Source organism: Cupressus sempervirens, chromosome 8 (assembly GCF_028749045.1).
Source record: "Cupressus sempervirens isolate cs-2001-9-10 chromosome 8, ASM2874904v1, whole genome shotgun sequence".
Classification (NCBI taxonomy): domain Eukaryota; kingdom Viridiplantae; phylum Streptophyta; class Pinopsida; order Cupressales; family Cupressaceae; genus Cupressus; species Cupressus sempervirens.
The window spans coordinates 428,637,511-428,651,098 of NC_143125.1; the positions used below are offsets into that span (position 1 = coordinate 428,637,511).

At 36.6% G+C, this 13,588-nt stretch overlaps 1 protein-coding gene and 1 long non-coding RNA gene across 2 annotated transcripts; one reads left to right on the forward strand and one right to left on the reverse strand.

Annotated features, from left to right (window-relative positions):
• Nucleotides 1–461: 461 nt before the first annotated feature.
• LOC149543063 (uncharacterized) lies at nt 462–12,766 on the forward strand. The gene is made up of 2 exons (XR_016355588.1): nt 462–855; nt 11,736–12,766. It is a non-coding gene; the product is annotated as an uncharacterized LOC149543063 (long non-coding RNA).
• On the reverse strand, nt 4,468–5,446 carry LOC149543064 (uncharacterized). Its single transcript, XM_089797987.1, has 2 exons — nt 5,042–5,446; nt 4,468–4,899 (listed from the first exon to the last, which is right to left on the reverse strand). The coding sequence occupies exons 1-2, from the start codon at nt 5,429–5,431 to the stop codon at nt 4,483–4,485; spliced, it is 807 nt and encodes a 268-aa protein (XP_089654113.1). The 5' UTR covers nt 5,432–5,446; the 3' UTR covers nt 4,468–4,482.
• Nucleotides 12,767–13,588: the final 822 nt, after the last annotated feature.

The window sequence follows — 13,588 nt, forward strand, 5'->3', positions numbered from 1 at the left end:
GATTCCTTAGTGAGCTAGCTATCAACTCTACCAAATCTAGAAACTACTTTCCCATTAGGATAATCATCTGTAAATGGGGATACTAATTCCTATTTTTTTCTAATTCCAATTTCATTTTTGCGCACTCAAATAATAGATTTGAAATTTTTAAGAATTCTAAATACCAATTCCATTCTAATTCCAACAACCGGACCCGTTTGGTTGTTAGAATAGGGAATAGGAATACATATTCCCATTTTGCCTCTAAAATAAGCTTATAATCATTCCAAGAAATAGTTGTTATTAGAATAGTCATTCATATTCCCAATATGCATTTCTATTATGCATTCCTATGCCTGCAATCAAAGGGCCCATTCTTTTATTTTAGGAGTCCTATTATTGTTGTGTTTTATAGTTTTATGGTAATTAGAAAATATATAGCGATAAATTTATTAGAAATCAATTACAATGGGAAAGTGATAGCTAACACTTCAACGTACCCTCTCTCGCCATATTCTCTGCTACAATCAAAATATCACTTAACACACATTTAGTGTGCAAGAAAGGTTAGTAGAAGATATCGCTTTCAATAGTCAGACCATGAACCTGAATCAATGCACTCGATCAATGGATCTGAATCAATACACTCAATGAACCTAAATCAATGTACAGTCACGAGAATTTGATCACAGTTAAAGGGCTTCTACAAATTTCACCAAATCCAACCCTTCATCCTCTTCTCGAAATGTTGTCTGTAGGGCATCCATTCTGGAAGACCTTTCAAATCAGCTAGAGGAGCTATAGTTTTGCATAAGATGCACTATTCTTGTTACGCCACAACCATAACTTCTGTTCTCTGCTCTTCATTTGGGTAAAGTTAAGTTTTTATGTCTATTCACCTTTTTTTTATCCACGAAGTTTAGCAGATGGAGATATTCTTGTGAAGTACTCTTATTTACATTCTATGATTTTTTGAAATATTCAATAACTTAAAATTTATGGAAAATTTTTGGTAGCTTCAGTAGCCTGGTATGTTTATTTTTTATCAGACATAATCCCATTTACGATAAATATTTGTGTGGTTTTTTTTGTTTGTTTGTTTTTGAGCGAATACAAATAACACTAAACTTTGAGAATGATGATACTTATGTGCATTGCACTATATTATTAATATTCACTTTCTAAAAGAATTGTAAGGTTTTCTTAAGCTGAGACAGTTTGGTGTATCCTTGAATTTGACAGTTGCTCTTGCCTTCTTAATGTACTTTCGATGATATAGTTAACTGGTGGACTACTTTCTTTCCCAAGGTCTTATTTGCTTGATTCCTCCATGTATAGGGTTTCGTTATTCACAATTTTTCTACGAATGCCCACGATTTTGTTTGAACAATTTGGTTTTGCATTGAATTCATCGCAGCTTTGGCCCTATGAATTTGTTATGATTCTACATGTTTTATACTTTGGCTTGAAATTAGAGCATTTTTGGTAAACAGATTTATTTTTTCAGATTATTACTCTTTAATGCCCAATTCGGAACAATGTTTGATCACAAACAGTTGGAAAGCTACTTATGAATGTTTTGGCTTTCCTTTGAATTGGTAGGTACAGCTCCCTAAAATAGATTTGCAATGAATTATGTTTTCTAGCTAAACTATTTTGGGTATGTTCTTAACCTAAGAATAGTAACTGAGCTAGACCTAAATAAAATCCAACTCAGGCAAATAAAACTTTCTCAGCACCGAAACAGATTTATGCATCCACACATCTTATGAATCCATAAATTTCATCCACATAATTAATTAATGCTGAACTAAGCTAATGTGAATCTGAACTATGACTAATAAATTGGAAATGCTAGAAGGATTTCCTCTTCAAATGAATTATAATAATACTTATCACATTCATCTGTTGCCTCAAAACAGGGGAGGTAAAACTCTGTTCTTCCTTTGTTTCAATTCAAACAAAAGAGAAAGCTTGAACTAAATACAATACTAACTAGAATAGAAAATGATTGACATAAATACCATTCGATTGTCTCTGCAACAAAAAGTACTTCACATCAAAAATTTGCCAACCTTTTATTAATCTTTTCAATTCATACATATAGAGTTTTTGAGATGACCGTTGCAATGGAAGCTTAATCGGTTCATCTTCTGAAAATGACAAATGGCAAGATGCCAGTTTTTCGTATTACAAAATTACAAAAGAAAAATGAAAAAGAGGGTATAATATGAATCATTTAGATTTCTGCCCCTTTTCTGTTTTCGCTCTATGTGACTTAGCAGCAACCATTATTGGGATCAACTCCTCATGATTGGGCATGTGTATATTAGTGAATCTCAAAAGCCATTTTGAGTGTTCCCTTGCCAACTCCTTTACAACATTTAACTAATCCAACAACTCCTCCCCGGCCACATGTATCCATCCATTGAGCATTTGGAGTTCTGTGGTTCTATTTTGGCTACTGGAAGCCACTGTGGACAGATTATCCAAAAAAGTAGAGAAGTTACTTTTCATCACTTCCACTCTAATGAGATCCTTTCCTTGACCACTGGTTTGAGAATCAGTGTGTAGCCCTCTCATAAGCTCAAATCCCCTATCTTGAGTCTTCTTTACTTTACTCTGTGTTTCCTTGAGTCCCTTCTCAGCTTCCTAGATCATTTCTAATTTGAACTGCATACTTTGGAGCCATTCGAACAAAGGTTCATTTCCTTTCTTTAGAATCTTGGCTTCGACTACTTCTTTTGCTTTCATCTGGATGATCATCTTTAAAAGGGAGATGCATTCATCACACTTGACTCTTTCTCCCGCTAGAGTATTACTGTTAGACAATATGTTGTCCTTTTCTGTTTCTAGTCTGAGGATAACATTTCCAATTTGATCTATGAAAGAAACTCCTTCTAATTTAAGTCTCTCGATCCATTCCCTACCAATCTAGCCATAATGCCTATCTTCTTGTAGTTGGGAAATGAGGGCTTGCACTTCAGCTGCACTAGGAGTCTGGGTCATAGACATATTGGAAATAGTTGCTAGTGGAGTGACTAGCTGCCTGATAAATTTGTTCAATTCTTCTATTTCTGCTTTCATCTTGATCTTTGACAATTTGAGACTATCCAATTGTCCTTCTATCAATTCATTACTTGATCTCCACAAGCCAACTTTTGTATCATGTTTGGCTTCTCCAAGATCAATCAAATGCAGAGTAAAATCTTCAGGCGTCATATACTCAATTCTCCCTCCTTTGTTTGGCTTGGCTCTTTCCATTGTCAAGTGCCCTATTTCTAGATCTTGCCCCAGTATTGACAAAGTCTTTTGCTATTTGACCTTTGTCAATGCAGTCCCAGAACCAAAGAAACGTGAATCGGAATCGGATCGGAATTGGCAAGGCCGAATCGAATCGTGAATCGGCAATGAATCGGCGATGAATCGGCAAATTTGAAAAAACCCTTTAAATTTAAAGATTTTAACAATTTAAAACTTATTTCATGCACCCTTTATTGAATATAACTTAAGTACACTATAACATCATCAAATAGAAGTTAAAACTTAACATACATAAACATGGAACATAAAATCCATCACGTACGTAACTATGTTATCTAAAATATAAATTGTAGGCTAGCTGAAGTAAATAGAAATCAAATGATCATAATGATTTAAATCATAGAATGTATGTAAGATGATCCATAAGACATCAAATCATAAATTTATGTAAGAATCTAAGATGAAGATCCATGAAAGTTTGAAACATATGTCTATCAATGATTCAGTACCGATATCTGTAAACAAAATATAAAAACAAGGCTCCAGCTCAAGCCTCAGGCTCATAGTCATCATCATCCTCAAGCTCGGCTACAGCCTCAGCCTCAGCCTCTGAGTATCTAGTCTGCCTAGTCGCAAGGCGTCTAATGTAGGTCCTAGAGGACTGTCGAGCCATATCTCCTGCATATAAGATGGGCTCACGAATGTCGCTAGGGCCTGTGTCTGTGCGTACACGTGTGCGTCTACCAATGCCTGAAGAACGTGCTCTAGCTGCCTCAGCCTCTATATCCACCTGGTCAATCCATGCACGGTCTTCCTCAGTGAAGAGTGGATATACAACCTCTGTGAGCCACTCTGATTCTGGATCAATCTCCTCCAGAATGATCGGAGAGGAGTCAGTGCCCAAAATCTGTCTGATCCTAAGACGGAGGTTGTAATGAACGAAGACAAGATCATTCAACCTCTGCACTGTCAACCTGTTTCTCCTCTTCAAGTGGATGTGCTCGAACATGGACCAACTGCGCTCACATCTAGAAGCGCTGCTTGGCTGACTCAGAATACGAATGACAATTTTTTGAAATTTTGGGGTTGTGGCCCCAAACATTTGCCACCATCTATCTGAAATAAGGGAAAATAAAAATAATTAGTGTCATTTACAAATTACAAATTACAAATTAACTCTAAAATTACATAATCAACTTTAAGTTTAGAATCTAGATTCATGAACATTGAATATATTATTTAATTTTTACCTGGCTGTATTGTTTCCCGAGCATCTGTGGCTACCCTGCTAGAGAAAAGTGGCCTTTCTTTATTATTGAACTTATCAAGCTCAATAATTGCAGCACTGCTATCCTCATCAGTACTCAACCTCTGGATCACTGTATATAATCTGGTGAGAACCTCCTCATCCGCCTTGAAGTCAGGACGGAAACGAAATGCCGAATTCAAAAAGTAAGCTGCTGCATGGATGGGTCTGTGGAGCTGATTCTGCCATCTCCTATCAATGATGTCCCAAATAGGGGCATACTTCTCCTGCACTCTTGCATACTGAGCTCTAATGGCCTCCTTGACCCTATCCATGCCCTCATATATGTAGCCCATAGAGGGCTTCTCCCCATCAGCAGTTCGTAGGAGAGATACAAGAGGCTCAGTGGCCTACATATAAAGTAAAACAAAAATTTGAGTCAAAACTTAAACATAGAATAATTCAATAATATAACTTAAGGTAAAACTAAATCATTAAACAATTAGCATAGTAAATTGTAAAATATTAAATGTTAAATTGCAATAAAATTACCTTAAGGATTTCTCTAGCAGGTTTCCAAAAACCATCATCATCAAATATGCAATCCACCACATCTATCCCTGCAGTGGTCGTAGCATAGGAAGATGAAATCCACTCCCGCCCAACAAACATGCTCCTCAAATCATCCCTTGATGTCAACAAGGACTGCAAGGTGATGAAATTCGAGGCAAACCTCGTGATCCCTGGACGAGCTAACTCTTTGTCTCCTATGTACTTCCTCATTGTGCTAAGGACAAATGAATGATTATAAATAAACTTGCATATGTTTTTTGCCCTTTCCACACATGACTTGACCCACTCAAGTTTGCCAATTTCCTCCAACATGAGGTCAAGGCAGTGTGCTGCACAAGGGGACCAAAATATCGTGGGGTGCCTCTCCATCAAAAGTTTGCCTACAACAATTTTAAGATAATTAGAAATTCAAATTTCAAACATGTTAGAACTTAGGAAACTTAGAAATTCTAAGTTAGAATTAGAAAAAGTTCAAAATTCAAATAAATTTATTTTCAAAACTTAAAAAGTTAAAAGTTTACCTGCAGCAACATAACTTGCTGCATTATCCATCACCACTTGCACCACATGTTGTTCCCCCACCTCTGCTATAAATTCCTCAATAACCTCACATAAGTATGTGGCGTTTTTTACATGAGCAGAAGCATCAATGGATTTGAGGAACATGGTATACCCTACAAGTAACAAAACAACGAATTATAATTACTATTAGCAATCAACAAATCAAAATTTGAAATAGTCAATCACGATTCAAAATTATGTATGTAGGAAAGTAGAATGATCAATCACCTCCACAGGATACAAGAAAATTGAGGAGTGTTCTTTCCCTCATATCTGTCCAATCATCAGTCATGATGGTGCAACCCTTTTCGATCCACTCCTTTCGGTTGTCCTCAAGCTCATGCCTCATATCCTCAACCATTTCCTCCAGGAGGTATCCACTCAACTCAGCCTCAGTTGGGGCTTTAAACCCTGGACCACAAATGGTAACTGCATCTATCATGTTCTGCCAATAAGGAGTCCTGTCACAAATAGATAATGATATTGATTAGAAATTTAGATGTCAAAAACTAAAATCATAAAACAAGTAGATATAATTAAAGTTTTACTTTTACTTTTAACTTTAACTTTGAAGATAACAAAGAAAAAAGAATCAATTACCTGGCTGCAATAAATGGAATGTTGCAAAAGTACCAGAATTTGCAAATCTCTTTTCTGGCAGCATCATGAATCTCCTTGTTCAAACCCATGCCCTCAAGCGTGGGTTGGGAGCCAGGAGTAATGCGGGGCACAAAGTAACTATCCATTCTGCTTTTCCGCACTCTAGGCCGCAATAGGTTGGTGTTGGACTCTGTCTCAGTATGAGACCGACTACCACTAACACTCACATGAGCACTAGCACTAGGATGAAAAGGAGGCCTAGAAGAACCCTCTCCAACACAACCTACGGATGCGAAAGCTGATGCAGATGCACTTGCAGATGTAGATGCGGTTGCAGATGTGGGAGCACGGGAGCCAATACCTCTTAACCCTTCAAGTTGCATTTTCTTAGTCAACTTGTCTTGTTCAATTTTTTCTAATGCCACTAAACAAAAGCGTTTTGCCTCAGCGGTTTGTTGAGTGCAAACTGTGACATCATGGCCAGGTATGCCAGCAATGTGGTATTTCAATCTATAGATACCTCCCGAATTTTTTTTTTTTTTGCAAAATATACATTTTGTTTGATATTTGGTTCTCCCAGGAAACTCTTCATTATATTTCCAGCATTCATCTTTTTTACCCATTGTGGAAATTGGAAAATGAAAGCAAAGGGCTGCTGCAATAAAAAAATTCATGTAAAAAATCAAAGTTTGCAACTAATAAACAAAAACTACAGAACAACAAACCCTAGTTTGCAATTTAGTAAAAATAAAAAACATTCAAGATTTGCAAATGAACACTAAAAAAATTTAACAAAAAATGCATACTACACTAACATGCAAAAAAAAAAACCAACACTTACCTCTTGCAAATGAGTTGAGGAGTGTTGATATTGACTCCTTAATGCTCCCAATGCAATTTATGGCCTCCCCAAATGGACTTCTGATCTCTTTGGTGCTCTTCCTTCTTGCCGGTTGGAAACCTATGGATTCTCTTTTCTCTTCTTCTCTCTCACTCTTCCTCTCTTCTACTCATACTAAGCAAATAGAAGGCTGTTTAGGGTTATAACAAAGAGGAAAGTCAACTTAGAAAGCAAATAAAACATGTGTTTTTTTAAAAAAATTGAACTTTCTATCCTTGCTGCTGCGGCCGATTTCTAGAGATTCACGATGGCGATTTTGGCGATTTTTGCCATGAATCGCCGATTTTGGCGATTCAGGCGATTCACAAGAAAAAATCGCCACCAGTGATTTCCGATTCCAAAAAAATCGGGAGCCATGAATCTTATCGCGATTTCGGCGATTTCATGGCGATTTTTGGAACTATGCCCAGAACGAACTGTGAGAGATACAGTGTCCTTCGCAGAAACACTTTCATCTTTTCTCTTTCTTTTCCTTTCCAAAGTATCTTCTAACCAAGAGTCAGTCCCTATCACTTTGGAAGCTGTTCCAAGTGATTCAATGCTGAACATTTTCTTCTTCACTGGAGTTGTGGTTATTGCAGTTGAAGAGAAATGATTCTTTGAATCTTTAGAGATGAGTTTGGAAGAAGCCTGGCCCTTCTCCATCTCTGAAGTCTTCTTAGTCTCTTCATTTGATTTAGTGGACTCACTACTGCTACTTTTTCCATCTCCTAGGTCTACTATCTGTATAGGGGAACCACCTGGCCTCAAAAGTGAAGCAATTGCTGATGGCACGGGGCTATGATGAGGAGATGGGATTGGAGTGGTATGCGGAGAAGGAATAGGGGTAGTGTGAGGAGATCGAATGGGAGTAGTATGTGGGGAAGGTACCAGAGTAGTGGCATTGTCCTTTGGTTCTTTTGCCTTCTTCTCTTCAGCACTAGTCTGGGTTCCTATGATAGGCAAGGAACCATCATGACATGTCTGGGCTATAGGGATATTCTTGTCTAGAGGTTGATCACCTCCACCAGCAGGTTGAGCTGGCCCTTGAGTGGAAGCTATGGTCACACCTGGTATAGCACTCTGGGATGAAGTTGACATTGCAGCTACTGGAGAAGCTTGAGTGGTTGCTCCCTTACTCCGCCTCTTTTTGGTTGTCCACTCGACCCATTTCTTGGTTCTCTTGATAATCCTAGCCATCATGATATCAAGATTCTCCTCTACGTCTACATGTGGCTCAGAACTGATAGGAATCCCCCTTAATTTAGTCAAATATGTATTGCTATAAATATTTTGACCATCATCCTCCAATCCTTCTACATTGAGATCAATGCCATATGTCTTTATTTGTTCCATCGTGAGCCTGGTGAAAGCATGATCTCGGCTCTCCAACTCATCCCTGCAATCTGCCCAATAATCCTCCAGAGTGGTGACATGCTTGATCACACTCTCGATTTGAAGCACCTCCCTTGCATATACATTTGGGTTGAACATGGGCCTTACAACCTCATATTCCTCCAATTTGTACTCATTCTCGAATGCCTTGAGCATGTTTTTGGCATCAGATTGAGAATCACAACTGTAAGCCCCAACCTTCATGGGGAACTCATACCCCTTCTTCCTTAAACTAGCACTCAACACATTAACTTGGATAGCTTGTCTCATGATCTCTATGAGCACGATCATATCGCTTGAGTATCTAGGCAGCTTAAGAGGAAATCTGTCGAAGGTTGCAAGATACAAATACAAGAAGGATGAGAGTTGAATAAAGTAGCTACCAAACTGACTAATGGCCGCCATCGCTTCTCTGGGCATCCTTGTAGTTCCTTGCAAATTCTCATTGTAAAAGAGTCATTAACTTTGACATACTTTGCATAGCTATTTTGTAACTGCAAGCATGGATAAAATTCATAACTTTTTACATCATCAGGAAAATCCTCTATTCTGGGAAGGCCCGGCCACAATTGTAGAGAAGCCAACATATAAATTAGGAAAGAAGACATGTAGAAGGTATTGTAGAACTTTGCAGTACTGAGAGCCTGGATAGATGTTCACTTACCTCATATGCCCAATCAACATAATGTGTGTCTGAACAGATGATTTGCACTAAAAAGAAATATTGTTCTATGAAATTGAGTGCTTCTACCTCACCTTTCAATTGATGCAAAAGAACCAGAATGTCCATGATTTTGGGCTTGAGATTGGTGCCAAAAAGGGTCTTGGGAACCTTACTCTTAGCTCTCCATGGCTTTTGGAACCAGGACCTCATGATTTCCTTCCGCCACACCATCTTCTTCAAGGAGAACTCGGACATGGCTCCTCCTATGGTCAATTCGGAAAATTCTTCCTGCTCTGGAATCTGGAGGCAATTGACTACAGTTTGCCGGTCAATTGAGATCAAAACTGTATGATTTGGCAACAGAATTTGTTTAGTGTCTGGATTGTAATGGTTAATACATTCAACGATTAGCTCGGGGGCTTGAATTACCACTGGAAACCTAGTTGCTTCCACTAGCCCGCTTCCACAGAGTTTCTCTATTATTGGGTGGACTGGCTTCGTCCTCAACCTTCTTTGGAAATCTTGCATGTCGAAGAAAGGGAACGAGGTATCTGTAACATTTTGCAATGTTGACTTAATCCCATTCAGTCCATCGAATCTAGTGAATCTTGTTGCCATTGTAACTGAGATAGAGATGAATTGAAAATCTTAAAACTAAAAATAGCACAGAGAGTAGAGCTTTGCAACTATGAGAATTCTGAAATCACTATTCAATTCAACAGCATAATAGTTCAAATAAGAAAGCAGTAGTTTGAAAATATGTTATGTTCATCTCTATATAGAAATCCCAATCCACCTGTTAATCTTCAAGATCTGTGCCACACGAATGAATTAAAGGATAAATCCATTAGATTAGTAAATGTGGGGGTTCCTAACAGATTTTTCCATGTCTTTTCACTGTTCCCATTGGCCCAACGGTAATTTTCCTTTATTACAGACTTACTTTCCCGTTTTTCACCAAGCTGTGGAAAATTAAGATCGGAGTAGTTCGTGGGGAAAAATCCGCTTAGCCAAATTTTTCTCAAGATACCTTCCCAAATGTGATTAACTAGCTTCCATTATCCTTTTTAAGCATCCTATGATTGATCTATGAGCCCAACATGCTTGCAGAAGTGATTTTTCAATAGATGCGGAAAATTGCTTTCTAGGGTTGAAAACCCACTGAGAAGGTAACTTCTATTTTTCTGCCCTTGTCTTTATTTTCACTTAACTCTTTAAGTTAATGTGTCTCCAAGCTTCGAAAAATCTAAAAAAGGCTGCGAAAGTGAAAAAGGAACCCACTTACTTGCTTTTCTCCCTTACAAATGCCTTTGTCAAAAAAATGACTTCCTGGGCCGGAAACCCACCGTGTAGAAGCTACTGCAGAGTTTTCCGCTAGATGCTATTCTGATCATTATGATGAATTTTGAGTGATTCCCAAGGTAGAATACTGTAATGTAGAAACACTCTATCCATAAAACAACTCATTTCTTCCTCGCTTTAACTTGTCTACTTCGTTTGTTGACCTCGACGGAAAATCACCTTCACAGTTCGAAACTCTGCCACAGAGAAGCCAATGCTAGGTTTTTCTCAGACTTCATTTTCTTTATGTGCAAACTATAATGAGTCATGAACAAGTTCATTCTTGGAAATGACTTTGTGAAGATCATGATATGACCCAAGAATCTCCATTGAAAAGGATCCTAGACTACCCACAAAACTCATGACAACAAGAGAAACCCACCCAGTTATGTAATGCGGGAGAAGAAGGAAGATGAAAACCCAATGGAGAGACTTTTCACTTGGGAAAAAGAAATAGACTCAGACATACTTAAACCTAATTGAGACACAAGATCATTTTCCACTTTGCATAATGGGTATAGGATGAAAAGTGGGGCAACAAGCATAAGATTTACCCCAAATTGATGTGCATAAACTTATGTTGGAATATCAACATGATATGTCACAATAGATGTTGATATTATTAAATTCAACAGGTTGTGGAGTTGTTTATTCAGGGGTTCAATGCAAACTGTTATTTCTTTATGGTATGTTTTTCGTCTCTTGATTCTCTTTATTGCAGAGATTTTTTGGCATTTGTGGGTCCTTATTTATTTTTAAATTATTCTTTAATGACATTCCCTTGCTTTTTGTATACCTGTTACAACTTTTATGTTGTGTATTCCTTAACCAGTCACTTGTAAAAATGACAATATTTTTTAAGTCATGTTGGCTGTAGACTATGGTTTTCTATTCTGAACTAGACACATTAAGGCTGAATTCAGAGAGAAAAATGGAAGTATATGTCTACTCGGAAAATTGTCAAACATTATCTATGTTATCTATGGATTGTGGAAATCTATTCTATTTAAATGAAAGTACATGTCTATTCTTATTTATTTTACATGCATTATGGTTCACTCATTTAGACTAGTGTTTTTAATCTCAAACCTTTTCCTTCTTCTTTGAGAGTAAAACATTGTTACAGAAACTATGTATAAAAGTGATTGGAACTTGATTGAAGATTCATTTGTAGCCTTCGAAGAATTTATTGTGAATGTTCTTACCTTAATGACACTGCTTGTTTTCTGCAGTTATGTTTCTCGAAGTTTATCATGCCCATCTTTGGTTTACTTGACCGGGTCATAACAAACCATAATTATAGAGGAAATTTTGGGTAAATTAAAAATTCCATTTTACAAGAAGCTCTGACCATTTGTTAGTGTTACAACTACATCTGCCAAAATATAGCTGTTCTTTATGCTTTAATAGACGTAGGATAACTTGTTCCAAAGATTTCATTTTGACAAAGGCAGGGAGAAGGATGTTGGAAACCTATGTCATTCACGAGGACACAATGATTTGAGGCATTATGTCAAATAGTTCACATGCCTTGGCCTGTGCTTTCACATTTGACATATGTCTATGAAGGCAGTTTCAACTAAATTATCTAATATATACCTTTTTAATGTTTTCATGGATGGTCTTACCCGTTCCATAATCCCCATTTTTGCACAGGTGGGAAGGATGCTGGCAAATGTTGGGGATTCAGTTTACTCCTGTCAATTGCATTTGTTCTTAAAGGGTCAAAAATCCTTTCCAGAAATCTATATCCTGCATATGTTATGAAATCATAATGTTCCAAGAGACCACATTTCTCCAAGACATCCTATCAAGTGATTCACATGTTTTTTCAATGCTTCTACACCTAAGCTTGAGTGTTCATTTCCATTGAGAATGAGTTGAAGCATGGTAAATTTCAATTTGCTGAAATTAGGCAGGCTAAGGGTATATAGTGGAATAATCATGTTCACAGAAGCCAGCTTAGATCATTAGAAATTTCAATTTCTTGAATTTTCCCTTGCAATTTTTTTTTCACGCTTCTGTGTTTTGTTTTTCAAAAAATAAAGTGTCATTTTTCAAAGGGCGGCCCCAGTATGTAGCAGCAATCTCTTTGTAGAGCTCTACTTCTTTTATGTTGCACACATCACTGGTGGGCATTTGGGCTTTCAGTAGGAGAGGAAAGTGAAGATGTGGGTCATTGTTCCCCATGTCTCAGCACTCATAGGAATATAAAATTAAATTAGAACTATTTTTTTTAAACAAAGAAGATAGATTTTATTTTTGTCTTTGTTTCAAGCAGTTGTCCTGTACATTTTGTGCTACTGATTATTAGGCTAAATAAATAATGGAATGCTTTATCTTTGAACTATTCTTTTACATAATTCTTTAATCAATATTAAGGTGTATATAATTTATAAAGAAAATAATGATAATTACGATGTTTTCACAAAAATAGAAAAATTCCATCAAAGACTATTCTCTTATTTTAAATTATGTGATTTTTTTCTTTTATATTTTTACTCACTCAATAAAATAATCCTAAATTTAATAATATTTATATTTATATTTTTTAATTTGTGATATTAATAAAACTATCAATTGTTTTATACCAACTATTGCAAAAGCGCTAAAGATTTTATAGTGAAATGTTTTTAAAATTGTATATACATTCTTTTAAAATTTTAAGAACTTATAATATATTGTTTTAAATTGTTTTGGAGATTTTGATTCCTCCCTTTGTGATTACAAGACAAATACTTATTTTCTTTTTGTTTCTTTAATCTTTTTTGGATGTCGATTGTAAATGAATCCTTGTACCTTTTATATCTTCCTATATGAGGGAGGAGTCCTGACATTTCATAATTTTACCCTTTTAAAAGAGTCACAACTCTTGACCTTGAATTTTAATTTAATTATCTTCTATTCTTGAAGATTGTTATCTTAAATTTATTTATTTATTTATAATGATATTTACCCTTAAACGATTTCTTTTCTTTGTGGGGACATGACAATGTTAGGAGCCCATTAAAGGAGATTCCTATCTTAAAGTATTTTCTTTATGCCTGGCAGCTATACTTATCCATGGTAGTTGTACTTATCCAAG